This window comes from Lynx rufus, unplaced genomic scaffold (assembly GCF_022079265.1).
Source record: "Lynx rufus isolate CCGP_SWC_20201006 ecotype Redwood Valley unplaced genomic scaffold, mLynRuf1.p SCAF_15, whole genome shotgun sequence".
In the NCBI taxonomy this organism is placed as follows: domain Eukaryota; kingdom Metazoa; phylum Chordata; class Mammalia; order Carnivora; family Felidae; genus Lynx; species Lynx rufus.
In genome coordinates, this window is record NW_025814829.1 from 51,835,944 (window position 1) to 51,861,978 (window position 26,035).

Sequence of the window (26,035 nt, forward strand, 5' to 3'; positions counted from 1 at the left end):
CTTTTTCAACCCTTCCCACTACAGCCTTTCTTTCTCAGGCTGCAGTATATCCTCTCCTGTGTGAGTCAGTTTGTCTAAAGAGGACACTGTTAGTGCAGCTGATAGAAACCCAGCTTGAATCTACTAATTCTCATTTAACTGGACTGTTGGAAGAAGAGCAGAGGTTGAACAGGGTTTAGGGAGACGTGGTTGACATCTCTCTTCTCTCTGGCTTTTATATTTGCTCCTCTTGATTGTCAGGTTCACGTTCTGGGGTTTGTTTTTTTTTTTTTTGAGAGACAGAGTGTGAGTGGGGGAGGGGCAGAGAGGGAGGGAGACACAGAATTGGAAGCAGGCCCCAGGCTCTGATCTGTCAGCACAGAGCCCAATGCGGGACTCCATGCGGGGCTCAAACTCAGGAATCATGAGATCATGACCTGAGCCGAAATCTGACTGAGCCACCCAGGCGCCCCTGTCAGCTTCATGCTCTTAAGTAAGTTTTGCCCAGTACCTTGGGAGAGAAGGATGGTTGCCAGCAGTCAAGGGCTTACCTACTTATGAACATAGTGGAGAGTGCTTTTTTCCCTGGTTCTAGCTTAAAAAACAAAACAAAACAAAACAAAACAGTGAAGGCCTCTGATTGGCTTTTGCCAATGATAGGCCCATTGCTGTGTGAATTGCTCTGGTCTTAGCAGAGGGCTGATAGGTCTTGCTGTTACCTCTTGACTTTTCACTGAGACCTTGGTCATAGAGTTGTAAGGGAAAATGGCAGGCAGCTCCCATTCCAATCAAATGACCGGTGAGATCAGTTTTCTTAAAAGAGGATGGGGAGCTCTTAATCTCAGGAGAAGCAAGAGTTTTTAGAACACCAAAGCAATAGATGTCTGATATTAACGATTGGATGCAGGGTGGCCATTTACAAAGAGGCTTTTGAGGGGCGCCTGGGTGGCGCAGTCGGTTAAGCGTCCGACTTCAGCCAGGTCACGATCTTGCGGTCCGTGAGTTCGAGCCCCGCGTCGGGCTCTGGGCTGATGGCTCAGAGCCTGGAGCCTGTTTCCGATTCTGTGTCTCCCTCTCTCTCTGCCCCTCCCCCGTTCATGCTCTGTCTCTCTCTGTCCCAAAAATAAATAAACGTTGAAAAAAAAATTTAAAAAAAAAAAAAAAAAAAAAAAAAAACAAAGAGGCTTTTGAACAATCCGAGTGAAAGGTAGACAGATACAAACTAAGGCACTGGGAGTGGAGATGGAGAGGTGATTTGGCATTCAAAAAATTTAAGAACATTCACGGAGTTATAAGCAAACCATTAAAAAACAAATTAGCTATGCAAACACCAGCCAAGGGGGAAAAAAAAAAAGTCGTCTGCTTTGACCCTTTCGAACTTGTTTGCTGCAAGGCAGGCAATTTTACTTTTTTTTTCATTTGCTACTTCATTTACATAGTTATTGTTATTTGTTCAGTCATCTGAACATTTTCTGTCTAGAACAAAGTAAAGGACATATGGTTATTGACAGTTTGTTGTTTCGAGCTGTTAAACACAGAACAGGTTTCTTAAATGCCTCTCTATCCTGCCTCCACACATAACCAACTGAATATAAAAACAGCAGTATCCTTGACTCACGTCTGACTGTTCTTGGCAGAATGGCAATATTACTTGAACTATAACTTTTTTTATTCGTTTATCTGTGAACAGAATTATTCTGTTCAAGTGGTACATCTTCATGGGGCGTGGTTTAATGTGATTATAGATTTGTAACAGATGTAGATTGTAGATCTCTTTGTGTTGGTTAATGCACGAGGCTTAATCCTGTTCCCATATTTAAATGATTCTTTTGTAATCGTGTGAAGCATCTTCTTTATTATAACAAGAAAGACCCTTTACGTTATTCGCGAGAGCAAATCAATTTTCATAATAATCGGTTTATTTGCCTCTTGAAGTGTGGTGACGTTTGCACTAATGGTACAAAACCAATGGTGGGTAACACTGCTGGTGCCTTAGCAAAAAGTAGCAAAAGACGGTGGAAACAAACTGCAGTAATAGTCAGGTTTTTTTTTATTAAATTGTCATGTGCTTGCAGAAAGAAAAGCCGCTTTCGCTTAAGAATGTCCTTGATGAAACAGAAAAAATTAATTTTATTCATTCTTGACCTTCAAGTATATGTCTTTTTAATATTGTGTGTGAAGAAATGAGAAGTCTGCATAAAGCACTTTTGTCCTATCCTGAAATATAATGTGATCTTTAGGAATAGCATTTGTATAATTGTTTTGAGTGTTGAGCTCAACTAAAAGGCTTTTTCATGGGATATCATTTTTACCCAAAAGAATGACTGGCAGACATACTGTGGTTTTTCACACTTAGGTATTTGGCGTGAATTTTTCTTGAAATTAAGTAAGCCTGTTATTTCAGAGAAATGACAACTGACAAAAATTGTTGCCAAAGGTAAAAATGCAAAAGAAGGTAAAATGAGAAATGAAAATCATAATTATGTTCTTGCAAAAGTATATTTACCACCTTAAGCTTGACAGCTTCCTAATAACTTACAGACTATTCTGATGAAATTGGTGGCGATGTTAACAAATGTGATTTTTTTTTCCTGATGTACTGTAATGAAATGAGTCAGCATTTGGAAGATCTGCACAACTGAGTGAACTAATATTTTCCAAATGATCAATGTGTAATGTTATAAAATCATGCATGGGTAAAAGATTCTTTCAAAGTATGGGATAGACCTGTGAATTTTAATGTAGCAGGGTAAAAAATTCATTGGTAAAAGTTTGAAGTTATATGTTGCAGTGAGATTTTAGGAGAATACTGTTTGTCAAAGAAGAATAAATACATTTACATTAAAGGCTATTAAAATACTGTACTATTTTCTAACTAAATGTACTTTAACCAAAACAACACATAGCAGCAGATTGAAAGCTGGAACACATGTAAGAACAAGGCTGCTATTAAGTTAGACATTAAAGAGATTTTCTAAAACGTAAAACAATGCTACACTTCTCATTAAATTTTTTTCTTAGAAAATATAGTCATTTTTTTCTCGCAAAATGTTATGTATGCCAACATGTGAAGAATTTTTGTTATATTTAAATTAACACTTAAGAATTTTCTGTTTCAATTTGTAACATAACAAATATTGACAGATATAACCTATATAAGTACAAGTTTTTTAGAATCTTTAATAATTTCTAAGAACTAAAGCGTCCATGAGGCCAAAAAGTTGTGAGAACTTCTGGCCTATTGGGTAAAATCCAAACATCTAAGTATGGTCTATAAGTCCTTCTGTCAATGGTTTCTACCACCTCCCCTGCCTTCTCTCCTGGTTTCCCCTCCACCAAGATACATACATCACTGTATCTGTGCCCAGTGCTCTCTTTGTCATGAACATCCATCTTCTTCCCACTGTCTGTCTAAAGCAGTCTCCCAGATGTTGCTTAGGACATTTATCTCTGGCAATACTCTTTGTCATAAATTCTACTTTATCTGAAATTAATGTAACCACTGCAGCTCTCTTGTACCTATTGTTTGCATGGTTTTTTTTTCCATCATTTATTTTCAACCTATATGTGTCTTTATATTTAAAGTTGGTTTTTTTTGTTAATAGCATATAGTTGAATCTTGTTAATTCATCTAGAATCTCTGCCTTAAATGGGAATTTTTAGTGCACTAACATTTATTTTTTTTTATTTTTATTTTTTTAAATTTTTTTTTCAATGTTTATTTATTTTTGGGACAGAGAGAGACAGAGCATGAACGGGGGAGGGGCAGAGAGAGAGGGAGACACAGAATCGGAAACAGGCTCCAGGCTCTGAGCCATCAGCCCAGAGCCTGACGCGGGGCTCGAACTCCCGGACCGCGAGATCGTGACCTGGTTGAAGTCGGACGCTTAACCCACTGCGCCACCCAGGCGCCCCAGTGCACTAACATTTAATGTAATTATTGCTATGATTGGTTTTAGGTTTACTCTTTTATTATTTGTTTTCTATTCTCCTTGCCCCCCTTTCTTTTTTGGATTAACTGATATCTGATATGTATTAAATTCATGTACATTTTAAACCTACAATACAATGCTAAAATTTTTGCTTTAATCAGACGTGTTTTTTTTAAGTAGGCTTTTTTTTTTTTTTTTTTTTTAAGTAGGCTTCCTACCCAGTGCAGAGCCCAACACGGGGCTTGAACTTAAGACCCGGAGATTAAGACCTGAGCTGAGATCAGGAGTCGCTTAACTGACTGAGCCACCGATGTGCCCCCATTAGGCATGTGTATTTTAAAGAAATTAAGAGGAAAAAAAAATCTTTTGTATTTACCCAATATTTACTTTTAATTATGCTCATTTCTCCTGAGGGTCCTATTTTTAATCTTGTTACATTTTCCTTCAAGTTAAATAATTTCCCGTTACCATTTCTTGAAGTAGGAGTTTGGTAAAAACAAATTCCTTTAGGGTTCTTTTTTCTCGAAGTGTCTTTATTTTATCACGCTTCTTGAAGTTTTGTGCTGGGCATGGAATTTCACGTTGACAATTTATTTTGCTTATAGCACATTAAAAATGCTTAGCTGTCCACCTGCCTCCAGGAGAGGGAGAAGTCAGCAGTCATTAAAATTGTTATTCCCTATATACAGTGAGTCATTTTCTCTGGCTGCTCCAAAGATTTTCTTTATTTTTTATTATTAGACACTGGATGATGATATGCCTAGTTGTTTTTTTTTTTTTCTTTGAGATCGGTTTAAAAAAGCACAAAGTGGATTCAGTAGGTCAACAAATTTGGAAAAAATTCAGCCATTATATCTCTAAATATTTTCTGTATTATTTTAGACTCCAGTTACATGTATGTTATATTGCTTCAGCCTGATACTCTGTTCATTGTTTTTCAAAAATTGTTCTTTCTTCAAATGGGATAGTTTCTGTTGATCTCTCTTCAGATCGATTGACTCTTTTTATGTCTAAATTTATTCTGCTCTTAAGTCTCTACTGTGGATTTTGTAGTTCAGATGTTGCATTTTTCGTTTTTATTGTTTTTATTTGATCCTGTTTGTAGTTCTTAATCTCTGTTGATATTCCCTATCTTTTCATGTATTTTGAGCGTATTTCTCTTTTATTCGCTAAGCAGTTATAACGGTAACTTTATTTTTTTTTTTGGTTTTTTTTTTGTTTTTTTTTGTTTTACTTTACTTTTTTTTTTTTATATGAAGTTTATTGACAAATTGGTTTCCATACAACACCCAGTGCTCATCCCAAAAGGTGCCCTCCTCAATACCCATCACCCACCCGCCCCTCCCTCCCACCCCCCATCAACCCTCAGTTTGTTCTCAGTTTTTAACAGTCTCTTATGCTTTGGCTCTCTCCCACTCTAACGTCCTTTTTTTTTTTTTTTACCTTCCCCTCCCCCATGGGTTCCTGTTAAGTTTCTCAGGATCCACATAAGAGTGAAACCATATGGTATCTGTCTTTCTCTGTATGGCTTATTTCACTCAGCATCACACTCTCCAGTTCCATCCACGTTGCTACAAAAGGCCATATTTCATTTTTTCTCATTGCCACGTAGTATTCCATTGTGTATATAAACCACAATTTCTTTATCCATTCATCAGTTGATGGACATTTAGGCTCTTTCCATAATTTGGCTATTGTTGAGAGTGCTGCTATGAACATTGGGGTACAAGTGCCCCTATGCATCAGCCCTCCTGTATCCCTTGGGTAGATTCCTAGCAGTGCTATTGCTGGGTCATAGGGTAGGTCTATTTTTAATTTTCTGAGGAACCTCCACACTGCTTTCCAGAGCGGCTGCACCAATTTGCATTCCCACCAACAGTGCAAGAGGGTTCCCGTTTCTCCACATTCTCTCCAGCATCTATAGTCTCCTGATTTGTTCATTTTGGCCACTCTGACTGGCGTGAGGTGATACCTGAGTGTGGTTTTGATTTGTATTTCCCTGATAAGGAGCGACGCTGAACATCTTTTCATGTGCCTGTTGGCCATCTGGATGTCTTCTTTAGAGAAGTGTCTATTCATGTTTTCTGCCCATTTCTTCACTGGGTTCTTTGTTTTTCGGGTGTGGAGTTTGGTGAGCTCTTTATAGATTTTAGATACTAGACCTTTGTCCGATATGTCATTTGCAAATATCTTTTCCCATTCCGTTGGTTGCCTTTTAGTTTTGTTGGTTGTTTCCTTTGCTGTGCAGAAGCTTTTTATCTTCATAAGGTCCCAGTAATTCACTTTTGCTTTTAATTCCCTTGCCTTTGGGGATGTGTCGAGTAAGAGATTGCTACGGCTGAGGTCAGAGAGGTCTTTTCCTGCTTTCTCCTCTAAGGTTCTGATGGTTTCCTGTCTCACATTTAGGTCCTTTATCCATTTTGAGTTTATTTTTGTAAATGGTGTGAGAAAGTGGTCTAGTTTCAACCTTCTGCATGTTGCTGTCCAGTTCTCCCAGCACCATTTGTTAAAGAGGCTGTCTTTTTTCCATTGGATGTTCTTTCCTGCTTTGTCAAAGATGAGTTGGCCATATGTTTGTGGGTCTAGTTCTGGGGTTTCTATTCTATTCCATTGGTCTGTGTGTCTGTTTTTGTGCCAATACCATGCTGTCTTGATGATGACAGCTTTGTAGTAGAGGCTGAAGTCTGGGATTGTGATGCCTCCTGCTTTGGTCTTCTTCTTCAAAATTCCTTTGGCTATTCGGGGCCTTTTGTGGTTCCATATGAATTTTAGGATTGCTTGTTCTAGTTTCGAGAAGAATGCTGGTGCAATTTTGATTGGGATTGCATTGAATGTGTAGATAGCTTTGGGTAGTATTGACATTTTGACAATATTTATTTTTCCAATCCATGAGCAGGGGATGTCTTTCCATTTCTTTAAATCTTCTTCAATTACCTTCATAAGCTTTCTATAGTTTTCAGCATACAGATCCTTTACATCTTTGGTTAGATTTATTCCTAGGTATTTTATGCTTCTTGGTGCAATTGTGAATGGGATCAGTTTCTTTATTTGTCTTTCTGTTGCTTCATTGTTAGTGTATAAGAATGCAACTGATTTCTGTACATTGATTTTGTATCCTGCAACTTTGCTGAATTCATGTATCAGTTCTAGCAGACTTTTGGTGGAGTCTATCGGATTTTCCATGTATAATATCATGTCATCTGCAAAAAGCGAAAACTTGACTTCATCTTTGCCAATTTTGATGCCTTTGATTTCCTTTTGTTGTCTGATTGCTGATGCTAGAACTTCCAGCACTATGTTAAACAACAACGGTGAGAGTGGGCATCCCTGTCGTGTTCCTGATCTCAGGGAAAAAGCTCTCAGTTTTTCCCCGTTGAGGATGATGTTAGCTGTGGGCTTTTCATAAATGGCTTTTATGATCTTTAAGTATGTTCCTTCTATCCCGACTTTCTCTAGGGTTTTTATTAAGAAAGGGTGCTGGATTTTGTCAAAGGCCTTTTCTGCATCGATTGACAGGATCATATGGTTCTTCTCTTTTTTTTTGTTAATGTGATGTATCACGTTGATTGATTTGCGAATGTTGAACCAGCCCTGCATCCCAGGAATGAATCCCACTTGATCATGGTGAATAATTCTTTTTATATGCTGTTGAATTCGATTTGCTAGTATCTTATTGAGAATTTTGGCATCCATATTCATCAGGGATATTGGCCTGTAGTTCTCTTTTTTTCCTGGGTCTCTGTCTGGTTTAGGAATCAAAGTAATACTGGCTTCATAGAATGAGTCTGGAAGTTTTCCTTCCCTTTCTATTTCTTGGAATAGCTTGAGAAGGATAGGTATTATCTCTGCTTTAAACGTCTGGTAGAACTCCCCTGGGAAGCCATCTGGTCCTGGACTCTTATTTGTTGGGAGATTTTTGATAACCGATTCAATTTCTTCGCTGGTTATGGGTCTGTTCAAGCTTTCTATTTCCTCCTGATTGAGTTTTGGAAGAGTGTGGGTGTTCAGGAATTTGTCCATTTCTTCCAGGTTGTCCAATTTGTTGGCATATAATTTTTCATAGTATTCCCTGATAATTGTTTGTATCTCTGAGGGATTGGTTGTAATAATTCCATTTTCATTCATGATTTTATCTATTTGGGTCATCTCCCTTTTCTTTTTGAGAAGCCTGGCTAGAGGTTTGTCAATTTTGTTTATTTTTTCAAAAAACCAACTCTTGGTTTCGTTGATCTGCTCTACAGTTTTTTTAGATTCTATATTGTTTATTTCTGCTCTGATCTTTATTATTTCTCTTCTTCTGCTGGGTTTAGGCTGCCTTTGCTGTTCTGCTTCTAGTTCCTTTAGGTGTGCTGTTAGATTTTGTATTTGGGATTTTTCTTGTTTCTTGAGATAGGCCTGGATTGCAATGTATTTTCCTCTCAGGACTGCCTTCGCTGCGTCCCAAAGCGTTTGGATTGTTGTATTTTCATTTTCGTTTGTTTCCATATATTTTTTGATTTCTTCTCTAATTGCCTGGTTGACCCACTCATTCGTGAGTAGGGTGTTCTTTAACCTCCATGCTTTTGGAGGTTTTCCAGACTTTTTCCTGTGGTTGACTTCAAGCTTCATAGCATTGTGGTCTGAAAGTATGCATGGTATAATTTCAATTCTTGTAAACTTATGAGGGGCTGTTTTGTGACCCAGTATATGATCTATCTTGGAGAATGTTCCATGTGCACTCGAGAAGAAAGTATATTCTGTTGCTTTGGGATGCAGAGTTCTAAATATATCTGTCAAGTCCATCTGATCCAGTGTCTCATTCAGGGCCCTTGTTTCTTTATTGACCGTGTGTCTAGATGATCTATCCATTTCTGTAAGTGGGGTGTTAAAGTCCCCAGCAATTACCACATTCTTATCAATAAGGTTGCTTCTGTTTATGAGTAATTGTTTTATATATTTGGGGGCTCCGGTATTCGGCGCATAGACATTTATAATTGTTAGCTCTTCCTGATGGATAGACCCTGTAACTATTATATAATGTCCTTCTTCATCTCTTGTTACAGCCTTTAATTTAAAGTCTAGTTTGTCTGATATAAGTATGGCTACTCCAGCTTTCTTCTGGCTTCCAGTAGCATGATAAATAGTTCTCCATCCCCTCACTCTGAATCTAAAGGTGTCCTCAGGTCTAAAATGAGTCTCTTGTAGACAGCCAATAGATGGGTCTTGTTTTTTTATCCATTCTGATACCCTATGTCTTTTGGTTGGCGCATTTAATCCATTTACATTCAGTGTTATTATAGAAAGATACGGGTTTAGAGTCATTGTGATGTCTGTATGTTTTATGCTTGTAGTGATGTCTCTGGTACTTTGTCTCACAGGGTCCCCCTTAGGATCTCTTGTAGGGCTGGTTTAGTGGTGACAAATTCCTTCAGTTTTTGTTTGTTTGGGAAGACCTTTATCTCTCCTTCTATTCTAAATGACAGACTTGCTGGATAAAGGATTCTCGGCTGCATATTTTTGCTGTCTAGCACCCTGAAAATCTCGTGCCAATTCTTTCTGGCCTGCCAAGTTTCAAAAGAGAGATCAGTCACGAGTCTTATAGGTCTCCCTTTATATGTGAGGGCACGTTTACCCCTTGCTGCTTTCAGAATTTTCTCTTTATCCTTGTATTTTGCCAGTTTCACTATGATATGTCGTGCAGAAGATCGATTCAAGTTACGTCTGAAGGGAGTTCTCTGTGCCTCTTGGATTTCAATGCCTTTTTCCTTCCCCAGTTCAGGGAAGTTCTCAGCTATGATTTCTTCAAGTACCCCTTCAGCACCTTTCCCTCTCTCTTCCTCCTCTGGGATACCAATTATGCGTAGATTATTTCTTTTTAGTGTATCACTTAGTTCTCTAATTTTCCCCTCATACTCCTGGATTTTTTTATCTCTCTTTTTCTCAGCTTCCTCTTTTTCCATAACTTTATCTTCTAGTTCACCTATTCTCTCCTCTGCCTCTTCCATCCGAGCTGTGGTGGTTTGCATTTTGTTTTCCATTTCCTTTAAAGCGTTTTTCAGCTCCTCGTGACTGTTCATTAGTCCCCTGATGTCTGTAGCAAGAGATTCTCTGCTGTCCTGTATGCTGTTTTCCAGCCCAGCGATTAATTTTATGACTATTATTCTAAATTCACTTTCTGTTATATTATTTAAATCCTTTTTGATCAGCTCATTAGCTGTTGTTATTTCCTGGAGATTCTTCTGAGGGGAATTCTTCCGCTTGGTCATTTTGGATAGTCCCTGGTGTGTTGAGGGCCTGCAGGGCACTTCCCCTGTGCTGTGGTGTATAACTGGAGTTGGTGGGCGGGGCCGCAGTCCGACCTGATGTCTGCCCCCAGCCCACCGCTGGGGCCACAGTCAGACTGGTGTGTGCCTTCTCTTCCCCTCTCCTAGGGGCGGGATTCACTGTGGGGTGGCGTGGCCCGTCTGGGCTACTTGCACACTGCCAGGCTTGTGATGCTGGGGATCTGGCGTATTAGCTGGGGTGGGAAGGCAAGGTGCACGGCGGCAGGGGGGGCAGGCTTAGCTCGCTTCTCCTTAGGTGATCCACTTCAGGAGGGGCCCTGTGGCAGCCGGAGGGAGTCAGATCGCTGCCGGAGGTTTGGCTCCGCAGAAGCACAGAGTTGGGTGTTCGCGCGGAGCGAGCAAGTTCCCTGGCAGGAACCGGTTCCCTTTGGGATTTTGGCTGGGGGATGGGCGGGGGAGATGGCGCTGGCGAGCGCCTTTGTTCCCTGCCAAACTGAGCTCTGTCGTGCGGGGGCTCCGCAGCTCACCCTCCCTTTGTCCTCCAGCCTTCCCGCTTTCCGAGCAGAGCTGTTAACTTATGACCTCCCAGACGCTCAGTCGCGCTTGCTGTCGGAACACAGTCCGTCAGGCCCCTCCGCTTTTGCAAGCCGGACTCGGGGGCTCTGCTTGGCCGGCGAGCCGCCCCTCCGCCCCGGCTCCCTCCCGCCAGTCCGTGGAGCGCGCACCGCCTCGCCGCCCTTCCTACCCTCTTCCGTGGGCCTCTCGTCTGCACTTGGGTCCGGTGACTCTGTTCTGCTAATCCTCTGGCGGTTTTCTGGGTTATTTAGGCAGGTGTAGGTGGAATCTAAGTGATCAGCAGGACGCGCGGTGAGCCCAGCGTCCTCCTACGCCGCCATCTTCCCAGAATTCCCTTTCATAACGGTAACTTTAAAGTCTTTGTTTCTTAATTGTAACATCTGCATCATCCGAGGTTGGTCTTCATCGATTCTCTTTTGTCTTGGAATAGGTCATGTTCTTCTGTGTCCTCGTGTTTCAAATAATTATGCATCATATCCTGAATGTTATAAATGAGATATTGTAAAATTATGGATATTGTCATCTTCTTGAAAGATATATTGATATTTTAAATGCAGCCAGTAAACTTGCTGAATTGATCGGGCAATCTCTGTTCCCACTTTGGTGGGTGTTAACTCAAAGCCTCGTTCAGTCCTTTCAATCATAGCTGGGCTTTTTGGAGTCTGCTTCATACCTGAATGCTTCAGTTTTCCCAAGATTTGAGCAACGTTTATACATAGAAGTCAGGCTTTCTTCTCTGGCTTTTCTTTTTCCTGGGATTATTCGTCTACTCACTTTCCAGTGGCCATGGTTGCCTAAACCTCGTCTTCTAGTTCTTTAAATTTGCTACTTCTCTGGGTTTTCAATCAGAGTTTCAGTGCAGACCGTGGCTTTCCCTCCAGCCTAAATACTGCAAAAACAGGGAACCCACTCAGTACCTCCACGTACTTGTATTGTTATGTTTTTCCCCCCAGAGTTTATAGTTATTATCTGAGGGAAGGTTATATTCCAATAGGAGCTACTCAGCCATAGCAGAAACAGAACTCTCCTTTTTTCCTCCCCGCTTTTTATATTTAAAAAGCCTACCTTTACTTGAGGAAAAAATAGTCACCTAGGTATTTTTCTAATTGATTGGGGGTTCTTTTGTTTTTTGTTTTTTTATTTTGTTTGTTTTTGCATTTACCTTAAGTATATTTTGGGTTATTGTTTGTATATGGCATGAAATAAGTGTGAACTTTTTCTCTCAGATCATTAAGCCAACATTTTTAAATAATCCTTTTCCTTCTTTCTAACTTTAATTACCCATTTTTAATTTTCCAGTGTTTTCAAGTGTTTCGGTGTTTGTTTGCTCCGAAGAGTCTTAGAGTTCTTTAGGTCTGCACCAGGCAGAGCCGCGATTGTTTCTTTGGTTATTTCTGAATTCAGTGAACAGTATTTGTGCAACACCTACTACATGTTGGACACTACGCTGGGCGCTGGAGATACAATGAGAACTGAAATGAACATGGTCCTTGCCTTAGGGAGTTACATTGCCCAGCGAATTTTACATACCAGGCTTCCACGTATGCGTTTCTTTTTCTCATTAAACTTGTAGAAAGACAGTGGGATTTGGAGATTACACTAACATTATCATTTCAGGCAAGTTATCGATCCTCCAGAACCTGATAGGAGTGTTGCTTTAAGGATTAAATGGTATCAATTCATAATAAAGAGCTCAGTCCCCAGTAATTGTTAATCAATTTTTTCTTTCCTAACTAATATTTTTCCTGTTGATTAATGACTTAGAATTTTGGTTCACATTCTCATATCCAATATCATCTGAGTCTTTGGTGCAGAGTTTTATTGGGTTATCTAACTTCTTTTTGCTAACACTCTTAATACGTATGTTTCAAGTGTCTCTAATGTCAGCATACCATCCTGCTTATGCCGAAGGCTTTATCTGCATTCCCAGGGCCCTTAATCTCCTTTAATTCTGGACTGTCCCTCCATTCTAAGAATTTCCCCCTCTGTTTGATATGGCGATACTACTGTAATATTTTATTCTTTAATTTCCTGCACATCTCTTTTTACATACCCTTCTTCACTCATTTTCATTCTTTAACTCCCAAACTTTAGATATTTTCTCAAAAATCATTCCTCCCAGGTTGTTTGTTTTGGTTTGTTTTTGCGTTTCCTCTTCTTTTTGTCAAACCAGCAGACCTCTGTTCTCCTCATTTCAGCTCTAACCTGTCTTCACTCCTCATTATTAGCCTTCTACCTGTCTAGCTATTGGATGTAATCCCTTATCACCTATTTGGAATAGGGAGTGCATTCACTCATTCATCAATCATTTTTTAGTCACTGGATATGCTGTCTTCTCAAACACTGATCAGTGTTCTGTTCTAAGATTCTATGTTCAGAATAATTTGCTGCCTTTCCCCTTAATTGTTGGTTCATAACCTCCGTGGCAGCTTTCAGTGTGTAATCTGAAACTGGCCCCTGAACTCATAAGGAGGGACGGAAGAAACAGGAAGGCCACTCCAGATTGGCAGGTGGCAGTTTCAGAAAGCAAGGAAACTTACATGCAAGGCTTGCGTTGGGCAGCAGCCAGGCAAGTGGATCCCACATCCACCTTCCAAATCTTAAAAAGTTTCTATAGAGGCCTTCTGGGTTCAGTCACGCATACCATGTAGGTATTCTCAACACCACATCCCTATCTCAAGGCTGTGTCCTTGGAGCAGCCTCTGGGAGTGGGAAAGGCAAGCAGAATGCACATTCCAAGGATGGGGGAGGGAGCAAGGAGCCCTGGAGTGCCCGGGTCCAGCTCACTAGTCAGCTGGCCATCATTCCATCTTGGTGTCCTTCCCCAGGAGCTCAATCAGTTTGTTCTTCTTACTTGTTTTCTTCTTAAAGATGCTATCAACCTGTCAGTCACTTGGACTCAAAACCTTTTTTTCTACATCTTCACGCTCTGTGTTCAATTTAGTCCTGTTAATTCTTGTTTGGAAATGTCTTATATTAATTACTTCTTTCTCTAGTGCTGCCATCCAAGTTCAGTGAGCATGCTAGATGATTTCAAAAGCCTTTGTTGTTCTGTCTTTTATTCCTTTTCAGACTAGCTTGCCTGTCATTATTACATCGGTAATCTTCCTAAAACACTATTTGTCCTGTATTCTTCTGCTCAACATTTTCAGTGACTCTCCGTCTCTTTTGGCAGTGTTTCCTCTGGAGGAAAAATATTCTGATGGACCCCCGGTGTTGACATAAATTATTGTAATTATAGTGCAACTTAAATATGTCCAAATATAAAACTAAATATAAACCTTTGTGCATGCAACTGTACAGCTGAAGCAACTTACAAATTCATCACCAACAAAACTATAAAATGGATAAAATTTAAGTTAACAACACTGATTGGATAAAGGATATTTGACAAAACTCAGTCACCAAACTCAACGCCGATATGATGCAGACTGCTGTGAGTTGGCGTGGGCCTGTTCTACCCTTCAGACTTCTGAGAAACCTTTGTTTTTTTCACAGTACACCCTGGTATCATTTGGTCTTCCCTTGGTACAAATGCATCATTTGAGAAATAGATCTATCATTGTCTTTTTTTTCCCCCCTCCTATCCCTCAATCTGCTGCAATTATAATAGCACTACTTGGCTGCAGTAAAATAGTAAATAAAAATAAATAAAACGGATACTCTTTGGTGATGTTGGGTTACTAGGTAAGCATCAAGGTCGTCCAGAATATATGGGATAGGGGTGTGCATGTGTGGGTGTGGGTTTAGTTGACTTGGAAAAAAGAAGCTTAGAAGATTTTTATACTAAACTAATAGAATTTCAAAATCAGTCCTAGACTCCCAGAATCTACAGACCCTATTATAAAAAGCGCTGATCTGTGGGATAAGGACCCAGTTCCTCATGTTGATATCCAAGGCCTTCATCAATTTGAATGAAGTCTCTTTTCCTTTTCAGCTGTTTTCTTTTTTTCTTTTTCTGACTTCTTACTCTCATGTGAGCACGCTCACATGTTCTTAGACCTGAGCCTTCTGTCCTTTTATACCTGTGTCCCCATGTAATCCCATCTATCTACAGCCTTTAAGTACCATTTCGTGCTCTCATTTCCCCTTAAAGCTTCTGCTACCCTTCAGTTATAATTTGATTTTTCTTCTTTGACCTCATCCTTGGAACTCCCATACCCAGTACTTTGGCATTTCATTTCATCTTTTTTTTTTGTAATGTTATTGTCAGTGGTTTATTTTTCATGTTCCCTATATCACTAGACTTCAGGGGTCTTAAAGTCAAAATAATACCTTAAAGATCATTTACATCATCTTCAGGATAATTGTTGGTATTCTGAAGTACTTACTTGGTAAATCAAATGATTACACGTGGTGCTCAATAGTAGGGATTTAGTTTCCCTTAGAAAAAAAAGTGGTTTCTTCATATAGAGTGTAAGCAAAGTGCCCTGATGTAGAAAATTTGCATTTCTAAGAAATTAAAATGCCTTGGCAATATTGTATTGTATTTTTGCACTCATTTGTTCTGTATTTTTAGGACTCCTGGGAAAGATCCTCATGGCTATCCGGGATGCAGGTTTTGAAATCTCAGCTATGCAGATGGTAGGTAGTTTGCAGTGAGTCATAACCTATTGAGAGATTTTTAAAAAATGTTTTACATTGAATTTTCTCTGTGCACTTGTGAACTCAACACATTAAAAATAAAAAGATATAGTTACTGAACCTGATAACCTTATAATAAAAAATGTTTTTGAGATGATTTTACCCACATAATCTTTCACTGAGAGAACTAAAATTCAAAGGGTAATTTAAGCTTATAAAATCGGTTTATAAAATTCCTGGGGCTTTAGTTGCACAATGAATATAGACAGAAACAATGTAGGTAGTTCCTACAAACAAAAAATAGTGTTGAGTAGTTATAATGAATTTTTGGTGGCCTGGATTGGTGACTGAGAAGAGAATGGAGAAGGAGAATCGGTTGAGATTTTTTTCCCCCTAACCAGGGCCTTTTGCTGGTTTCTGGACTTTCCCTCAGAACCTTCTTTGGAGTTAGTGCATTTCAGCCCCTCTGTTGGCGGTCACACCATTGGACCTGCAGGGCCCACGGCTGTTCTCGAATCGCCCTGTGGACACGTTTGTAGGAAGCCCTTCACTGAACAGACAACATCCACTTTTGAGCTCACACCTTTGTTCTCTACTTACCCATGCACTTGACAAGAAATTGGGTACCAATTGTTACAGGAATCAGATAAACCGTGTTTCAAGGCCAGCAAGTTTATGCTGTTTTGATAGTGAATTACCAGCTTTGGAGCTGAGATTTTCCATATATATATATATATATATATATATATATATATATATATGTGTGTGTAATTTATATGTTCTTTTTCTGAAAAGGAACTGCTTTTGATTTCTTTTAAGTCTTAGGATCATCCAAAATCAGGGGTCAGAGCAGGAACCAAGATTCTGACCACTTTGTGTCCTGATTAGTAGGAATGCCTACAAGCCAAAAAGAGGTCAGAAGTATCAACTGGTTTGCAGTCATCGGGCAAAACTTGGAGACCAATGACAGAGTTGATATTTGAAGAACCTTATCTAGGATTATGAAGAGATTGTTAGGCAAAACGTTCTAAAAGTATTGGATTGGTGTTATATTCACAGGATTGTGGGACCTAACCCTGCTTTAAAAGTATGTATTTTGTAGCAAATTTAGATTTAAATATTGATCTGAGTCTAAGCCTACAAGCTAGCATGGTTATTGGCCATAGTAGGTGCTCAGTGAAAACAAGAATAATAATAAAAAAGATTAATTGCACCTATAGGGGAGGCATGGTTGCTTAGTGGCAATCACAGCCCTTGAGTCTGGGAGTCAGGAAGCTCTGTTTGTTTGTTTGTTTGCTTCTTTCTTTCTTTCTTTCTTTTAATTTTAATGTTTGTTTATTTTTGAGAGAGAGAGAGAGGAGGGGCAGAGAGAGGGAGACACGGAATCTGAAGCAGCCTCCAGGCTCTGAGCTGTCAGCATAGAGCCTGATGCGGGGCTTGAACTCACAAAGTGTGAGATCATGACCTGAGCTGAAGTCGGAGGCTTAACCGACAGAACCACTCAGGTGCCCCGAAGAGCTCTGTTTCTGAATCATGGGTCAGCTGCCCTCTAGACTCGTGGGTCTGCCGGTCAGTGAGAACATTATTGTTTGCCTCAGTGGATTATTTTACAAATCAAATGAAAATTAAAATAAATTGCAAATTAAATTAAAATAACCCTACACAATGCCTCGTGGAATTTCCAATACAAAATATAAGTATTTAAATTATATATTCTGTTATTATTTTGTTATATTAAAAATTCAACAAGTTGTGGGAATGTAGGCTAAAACACTGAAATCGAAACAAAATTCACTGACTGTTATAGTTATGTTGCCTATGAAATAAATCCTCCCAGTGTGAATTATTGCCTGGGCAGGCAGAAATTTCTTAGTGATCTGTATTTTTGGCAACAATAAAGAAACAAAATAGGGAAGAAAATAAAATTGTAAATTCTATTTTTTTTAAGTTTATTTATTTTGAGAGAGAGGGCGGGGGAGGGAGGGAAGGAGGGAGAAGGAGAGAGAAAGTGCACAAGCAGAGGAGGGACAGAGAGAGAGGGAGAGAGAGAATCCCAAGCAGGGTTCCTGCTGACAGTACAGAGCCCGACACAGGACTCCATCCCACAAACCATGAGATCATGACCTGAGCCGAAATCAAGAGTTAGAAGCTTAGCTGACTGAGCCACCCAGGTGCCCCTAAAATTTTAAATTCTGAGCCAATTAAAAAAAAAAATTAAGGTCTTAGTTCTTGAGACCCTAGGACTTATTTTTTGTTTATTATTAATTTTGACTGTCACTGTCAGTGCAGAGCCTGACCCGGTGCTTGATCCCATGAACCAGGAGATCATGACCTGAGCCTAAATCAACAGTTGGATGTTTAACCGACTGAGCCACTCAGGTGCCCCAACCCTAGAACTTAATGAAATTTTATTTTGAATTAAATTTGAATCCAGCCTGGATAAGAAAGAGTCTTTATAGATTTATCTTATAAGCATTCTCTTACAATTCGTTTTGAATTTCGATTTCCAGACGACTCGTGTAAATGCTAAGTAGGGATTTTTCTAAATGTTTGGGAGGAAAAGGGTACTATTTTTGGCCGCTGCAAAATTGGAAGTACATTGCATTAGTAATAGTTCTGCTTCTGCTCATCTATCAGTAAACAACACGACACTGTATATAAATTTTTTCGTGTGCATGGAGAATGAGGCTTTATTCAAAGAGAGGTATAGTGTAGTGGCTAAGGGCATGACAGGTGAGGTCAGACTGCTTGAGATGGAACACAAAGATCTGAAGGTTACATAACCCTTATGTACATCGTGTGACTTACGTCATGGGGTTGTTGAGGGGATTAAATGAGATGATGGCGTGCAGGTCCTAGAACAATATTTGATATATCAAGTGCTCAATAAATGTTACGCATTTTTATCATTGATGAGTTTATCTTTAACGACACTTTTTCAGAGTATTTAATTTGCGCAAGGTTTAGATTTTAAAGAAAATACATCCAGGAGGTCTTAAGTGTTGAGTTCTAAGCGTGGCACATTTTGCGTCCTTTTATTGGTTGACTTTTGTTCTGTTTTGTTTTGTTTCGATATAGTTCAACATGGATCGAGTTAACGTTGAAGAGTTTTATGAAGTTTATAAAGGAGTAGTGTCTGAGTATAATGTAAGTATCAAACCGAATGTGAGGCATTGGTACTGAAAACAGTTTGTGTATCTTAAATGTTGGGGATCTCATCTGAAATTTATTCATAATCATGAAGGTATTTACAAGTCCACCAGTTGCTAGCTGATCATATCCAGTGACTGAGGCATTCTTATCCCTGAGAGCCACTGGCTCAGCTATTAAAATATCATGTTTCATTTATGAAACAAAAATATACAGGCGTGCAAGAAAATCACGAAAGACCTTGCTGGCATAGTGACACCCTTAGACGTTATCTATGAAGTTAATAATATTCTCAGGGTAGAAGACTCTCCAGGATGCTTTAGAAAGTTAAAAGCAAATAGTTCTTAATGGTACGGTATAACTCCACACGAGTATTTAACATCCATTTTAATGGTATAAATGCAGGTAGAATCATCCGAAAATATGGCTGAGACTGAAGAAGTATATTTATTTTATTTTTATTTTTTTAAGTTTATTAATTTATTTTGAGAGAGAGAAAGAGAGGGGGAGGGCCAGAGAGAGAAGGAGACAGAGAGAATCCCAGGCAGGCTGTGCCCTGTCAGTGTATAGCCCAATGTGGGGCTCGAACTCACAAACCGTGAGATCATGACCTGAGCCAAAATCCAGAGGCTGATGCTTCATTGACTGAGCCACCCAGGTGCCCCTGAAGAAATACTTATTTTTCTGGGAAAGCCTTTATCTTTCCTTCTATTCTGAATGACAGCCTTGTTGGACAAAGGATTCTTGGCTGCATATTTTTCCTATTCAGCACATTTAATCCCTTCTGCCCTGCCAAATTTCAGTGGACAGGTCTGCTACTACCCTTGTGTGTGCACCCTTGTAGGTTAAGGACGGTTGGTCTCTAGCTACTTTCAGAATTCTCTCTCTTTGTAGTTTGCCAATTTCACTAAGATATGTCATGGTGTTGACCTGTTCCTGTTGATTTGGAAGGGAGTTCTCTGTGCCTCTTGGACTTGGATGCCTGTTTCCTTCCCCAGACTAGGGAAGTTCTCAGCTATAATTTGTTCAAATAAACCTTTTGTCCCTGTCTCTTGCTTTTCTTCTGGAATTCCTATGATATGGATATTGTTTGGTTTCATGGAATCACTTAGCACTTTAAATTTTTTTTTTAATGTTTATTTTTGACACAGAGAGAGAGACAGAGTGCGAGCAGGGGAGGGGCAGAGAGAGAGGGAGACAAAGAATCTGATGCAGGCTCTAGGCTCTGAGCTGTCAGCACAGAGCCCGATGTGGGGCTCAAACTCGTGAACCATGAGATCATGACCTGAGCCGAAGTCGGACACTTAACCGAGTGAGCCACCCAGGTGCCCCTGGAATCACTTAGCTCTTTAATTCTCCCCTTGTGATCTAGTAATTTCTTTTCCCTCTGTTTTTTGGCTTCATCATTTTCCATAATTTTATCTTCTATTTCACTTGTTCTCTACTCTGCTTCTTCCATCCTGTCACTGTATCTAGTTAATTTTGCATCTCATTTATAGCATTTCTTTTTATTTTTTTATTTTTTTAAATGTTTTTATTTGTTTTTGACAAGAGAGAGACAGAATGAGTGGGGGAGGGGTAGGGAGAAGGAGACACAGAATCTGAAGAAGGTTCCAGGCTCTGAGCTGTCAGCACAGAGCCTGATGTGGGGCTTGAACTCACAGCCGTGAGATCATGACCCGAGCTGAAGTCGGATGCCTAACCGACTGAGCCACACAGGCACATTATAGCATTTCTTTTTTTTTTTTTTAATTTTTTTTTAACATTTATTTATTTTTGAGACAGAGAGAGAGCATGAACAGGGGAGGGTCAGAGAAAGAGGGAGACACAGAATCTGAAACAGGCTCCCGGCTCTGAGCTTTCAGCACAGAGCCCGACACGGAGCTCGAACCCATGGACCGCGAGATCATGACCTGAGCCGAAGTCGGACGCTTAACCGACTGAGCCACCCAGGCGCCCCGCATTATAGCATTTCTTAATTCATCCTGACTAGTTCTTAGATCCTTGACCTCTACAGCAAGACATTCTCTGGGGCCTACAATGCTGTTTTCAAGCCCAGCTATTAGTCTTACGACTGTTATGCTAAATTCTTGTTCAGATATATTGTTTATGTCTGTTTTGTGCAAGCCTCTGGCTGTCATTTCTCCCTGAATTTTCTTTTGAGGAGAATTCTTCCCTTTTGTCATCTTGGCTACGTTTCTGTCTTTTGCATGTTTTAATAGCTTGTTATATATCCTGCACCTGAGAGTACTACTATATTAAAAAGGGGTCACACACTGTCCAGGGCCTGGCACTTCAGGAAGTGTTTCTCGTGTATGTTGCATTCACTCTGTTGTTGCATTTTTGCTGCTCTTTCCCGCTGGTGGGTCGTCTCCAGAGCTCCCCCTTGCTTGTAGTGGTGGGGTGTTCGGACCTTCAGCCAGGTGTGCTTTGATTTGTTTGTTGAAGTAACCGTGGAAGAAACGTAAAAAGTCAGGGGGAACCTGATCCCAAACAAAAAGAAAAATCAAAGGGGAGAAGAGAGGGCGAAACAGAGAATCAGCTAAATCCAGAGAAAGCGAAAGGAAAATAAAAAAGAATAAGAGAGAGAAAAGGTGTAAAAAGAATAGAGTGAAAGTGCCGGCTACCCAGCTTCCCTCCGGACAAAGTTGCAAACAGTTGAAACCTCTGGGTTTCGGCTCCCAAGGCTGTTTGCAGAATAGAAACTGGCACTGTCCATATTCTCGCTCCCCAGTCTGTGGTTCGGAGAGGTTTTCCTCTTGTGCTAACTTGATACTTCAATTTCACAGCCCTCCTCTCTCTCTCCCTTTTTGTCTCTCCAAAGAAGGGGTTCCCTCCCCTCTGTGCTTACTCCGTTTTATCTCCCCCAGTTCACGTACCCTCCCTCCCTCCCACCAAGCTGTCTCCCTCCGTGTGTGGAAATGCTTTTGCCGCTCTGCAGGTTGATTTCCTGGGGGTTTCTTGGGGTTCTGACCTCAGTACAGCTGTGCTTGAGGGACAAGGGAAATCCCGGTCCCCCTACTTCTCCGCCCTTTGAACTCCGCCCCTCCTCTGAAGAAATAATATTTAAAAGGTGTTTAGAGGGCAATGAAATACATTCTTGAAAACAAATGACTATATTCAAGTAAGCCAAGTATTGTCCTTTAAAATAACACATAATAGATATTTTATCAAAATTAGTTTCCTTCCCCTCTGTATCAAATCATCTTAGATTTATTTGTGCTAGTGGACTGCCTCCTGACCTAGGTTCCTTTAAAGAGAATTTTGACTTTTTTTTTTTTTTTTTGCATAAAGGTTACTGTTCCTGACAATGAGACTAGATTCCCTTCTTCTCCCCTTCTCTATGACTCTTCCTTTCAACTGACCTTAAAAAGGAAAAATGCACTGGTTTGAACCTTTGTCTTATTTAGTCCTACAGAGTAAAGACCAATTGTGAAATAAATTTCGTGTTCAGCATACTGGTGGTTTCCACCCTGATTGAGAGGAACCAGAGTAGTTTTCCTTCTTTTATAGCTTACTGACTCTAACCTTACTCTTACCTCTTCTTCATTTTAGAGTTATGGTCCGTCCTTCCTTCCTTCCTTCCTTCCTTCCTTCCTTCCTTCCTTCCTTCACAAGCAAGCATCTGCAAACCTTCTTTTATTTGTTCAATTTTACTTTAAAAAATATGACTGAAAACCTCTACCTTCCTTAATCCATGTTATATTATAGCTTTATATAAGATTAACTGCATATAAGATAAACTCATGGAGACATATCCTCTGATCCTGAGTTATATTATCATACACTATCACACAGTATTGAATTTGGTAACAAATAGTTGAGGACACTAGTAGTCTGTGTACCTACCTCAGGTGGGCCACATTTCCCTTTGGGAAATAACTTAAAAAAACCTCATCTAACTTTAATGTCTCCTATATTGTGCTTTAAAATACTACACATGTAATTTATGTTTTACGTAATATATACTCGTGGAGTTTTTTTGATTTTGGGATTTGGGAGTTAAAAATAAAAACATCACTGGGTGGAGGTGACACCCCTAAGAAATCAGGAATTTAAGTGACAGTAGCAATATCATACTTTAATGTCAAGATATCCCAGAATAATTGGTGTTGATGCTTTCTTCTGTCTGATGTTTTCAGGAGTATATTCTCTGTAATTACTATTTAAATCTTATAATATTAATAACAGAGCCTGCTTAAGAAAAGGATATATGGGCTGTTAGGTAGAAAAAAACTACATTATTTCAGAGTAATTAATAGCCTCGTGAGTCATTTTCAGTAATGCTTATCATCTTTTATTCAGCTTGAAATGGTTTATTCAGTGTTAAAGAAATATTTCAAATCATAATTGGTTTGTAGTTGTCTCTTAATGGGAAAATGGGGTGTCTACGTGAACCGGAACATTATCCAGGTATCTTTAAGAGATGTTCTGTACTTATAGGATATAAAATTTTATTGCAACTAGGGAGAGCTGTTTCTTTGAAAATGTTATCCAGAGGGAAATAAGGATGTTTTTATTCAAGGAATATTTTATTGACGTAAATAATATTGTTATGAACGGTATATTTACCTCTAATGCTTTTAAAGTTCTTTTCCCACTTAAAATTCTGTTTTGTTCAAAGGCGGTTGTGTAAGGGTCTGGATCCATACACTGCAAATGCATATGGTTGCGGTATCTTTCACTGCTTAATTTGGGACACCAAAAATTGGCTAGCAAATCCTGAGTGTCACTTGTTATTGTGACAGTTGTATATCCCATCAAAACTCTTAGTTCTCGTGACCGTTAATATTCGGAGCTTGAGTTTAAGTTCAAGGAAGAGGTAAATTTTTAAATGCTGCATAGTACTATGTGTCTCTTAACTTTAGGAGGTTTATCTAATTCAGAAAGAAGAGCCTATAAAAGTAATCTTAAGAGGCAACCTAAAGGGACAGAAACAGGTGATTTGATTCTTACTCTGTCTTTTCGCATAACACTTTACCCTGCTTGTCTTCAGATTCGTGTTTTAAAATAAATGATAAGACCTCTAAGGTCATAACAGCGAGTCCATTCATTTTATTAGCCTAAACTTAAAGATCTGTGGGTGAAACGGTCCTCTTAAATGTAGGATATACAGTGTGAAATAGGACGATATCACTGACATTGTACCAGATACTATACATGAGTTCTAGGGGTTCCCACATTCCTTGCTTCAAACTGTGTGTAGACTTTTCTTATCTCAAAATTCAGTGCAACCAACTTTCAGCTTTCTGAACTCAATTCCCTTCTTCTCACCAAAAACTTGTGGAGTCAGATGCTAGGTTCAAATCCCAGTCTACCAGTTGTGTGGCCATAGACAAGGTATTTGCCTTCTTTAAGCCTTAGTTTACCCATCTATAACATGGAAGTAATGCTATTATGTACTTTATGAGATTGCTGTGATAATTAAATGAAAAAAATCCCGCGAAGGAGTTTCACATATTGAGAGTACTGAGAGAGTATTAGCTGTTTTGTTATTACTATCGCTATTATTGTATTTGACATAATTCCTTATAGTAGATTCGGTGTTGATCATTTATACTTGCATTTGCTGCGTCAGCATTTACAAACACAAAAAAGTGATCATTCCTATGTTATTGTATTATCACGATCCACTTATTTACTACATAGACTGAGTGTCTACTGTGTGCCAAACAATGTGTTCGATGCCAAGAATACAGAGATGAACAACAACAACAACAACAAAAGCACACTATCTGCATTTATGGAGCTTAAGTTCTAGTGAGGATAGGTATTAAATCAGATGATCCCATCCTAACTACCTAAAGGACAGGAGTCAAAGGGCTGTGAAGGAAACAAGCATGTTCTTTTTTGGTTTTGTTAACTTTTTACTTAATTAAAAAACCTAGGTGACTTGAGAATTTTGTTGAGTCCATTTTGTTTTTTTTAAGCAGCACATTATGCTTTTGATAGAGTCCTTTTTCCAACGTGTTTTTTCTTTCCATGTTGTGCATTTGCATAGCCCTTTATGTCTGTATTTTTAACGGCATCTGTGATTAACACTGAAAGGCAAGGAGAGACACAAATGAAAGAAAAGCAGGCAAAATTCACTCCTTTTCTTTCTGGATAACACATTCATGCTGTCTGCTGCCCCTGCTGAGAACTTGGCCGTTGACATTTATTCATAGGCAGTACCTCAATGTCATGAGACAGAAGATCAGACTCAACATAATTATCCATAAAAAGTCAATTACATATGACCTTTGTGAAATAGCAAAGTGACTTCAGGGGGATACATTTAGGGTTCTGTGTACCATCTTAATCGTGAAGCACTTCCCTCTTTCAACTTCTGAAATTTCTATTAGGTATGATGACTGAGTTCCAATTAATACTTAAATAGTGTTCTGTAATAAATTACTTTTATATTACTTTGTCATTATGTGCCGCAAACTCTCCACAGTCTGGCCTCCTCTCTAATTTTCTCTAGTCTCACTTCACTCCTGATAGTTATGCACATCACCTGGACTTCTGCCTCAAAGTCTTTATATTTATTTTCATTTCTTCCTGAAGTATTATTCCCCATAGAGAAGAAAAGAACATTGACTGAGTGTTCCAGACACTGAGAGGCTCTTTTCTTTGATCATCTTTTTCATTATACCGCTTCATGTACAGATAAGAACCTTAAAACAGTATCCTTCCATTCCCCCTCTTCTTATGTGTTGTGGTTGTCCTACATTTTATTTCTATTATAAACCCTATAATGCATTTTTTAATATTTTTGCTTTAAATAAATATCTTGCACACCAACTAAAAAATATATTTGCCCACATGTTTACCATTGTTCTTGCAGATCCATATTTTTGTCTGGCATGATTTTTCTTCTATCTGAAGAACTTCCTTTAACATTTCTTACGGTATAGGGCTGCTGGTAGTGAATTCTGTCACATTTTTTCTGTTGGAAAAAGTTATTTTTCCTTCATTTGTGAGAAGTCTCTTCCCACCTGGGTATAGAATTGTAGATTGACAGATTTTTGTTGTTGTCATTTATGTCCTTAGCTTTGTTCTACTGTTATATGTCTTTTTTTTTTTTTTGGTTGTTTTTAAAGGCTTTTTTGTTACTGAGATTTTTGGTTTTTTGGTTTTAGCCAATTTAATTATCGTCTTACTGTACTTTGCGTTTATTCTTGGACTCTGTTGGACCTTTTTGGCTTATGATTTTTATCAAATTTGAGTATTTTTTAGTAATTCTCGGAATAGTTATTCATCACCCCTTCTTTTCTTCTGGGAATCCAATTTATATATGCATATGTTAGCATGTCATTGAAAAAAATTACTGTGGGACATTTGTATCCATTCTTCTATCTCTCTGTGCTTGCCTTTTCTGTTTTTAATTTTAGAGAAAGAGAAAGCACCTGAGCATGGGAGAGGGGCAGAAAGAGAGATTGAATCTCAAGCAGGCTCCACGCTCAGTGTGGAGCCCAAAGCAGGGCTCAATCCCACGACCCTGGGATCATGACCTGAGCCGAAATCAAGAGTCGGACGCTCAACTAATTGAGCCACCCAGGCACCCCT

At 39.2% G+C, this 26,035-nt stretch overlaps 1 protein-coding gene across 2 annotated transcripts in view; it reads left to right on the forward strand.

Moving 5' to 3' along the window:
* The window catches only part of NME7 (NME/NM23 family member 7), a 266,054-nt gene that overhangs the window by 113,166 nt on the left and 126,853 nt on the right, over positions 1-26,035 (forward strand). For both annotated transcript variants that reach the window (XM_047077044.1, XM_047077045.1), the window contains exons 8-9: positions 15,270-15,334; positions 18,413-18,481. In XM_047077044.1, the coding sequence (XP_046933000.1) occupies positions 15,270-15,334; positions 18,413-18,481 (134 nt within the window). The remainder of the gene's footprint in view (positions 1-15,269; positions 15,335-18,412; positions 18,482-26,035) is intronic.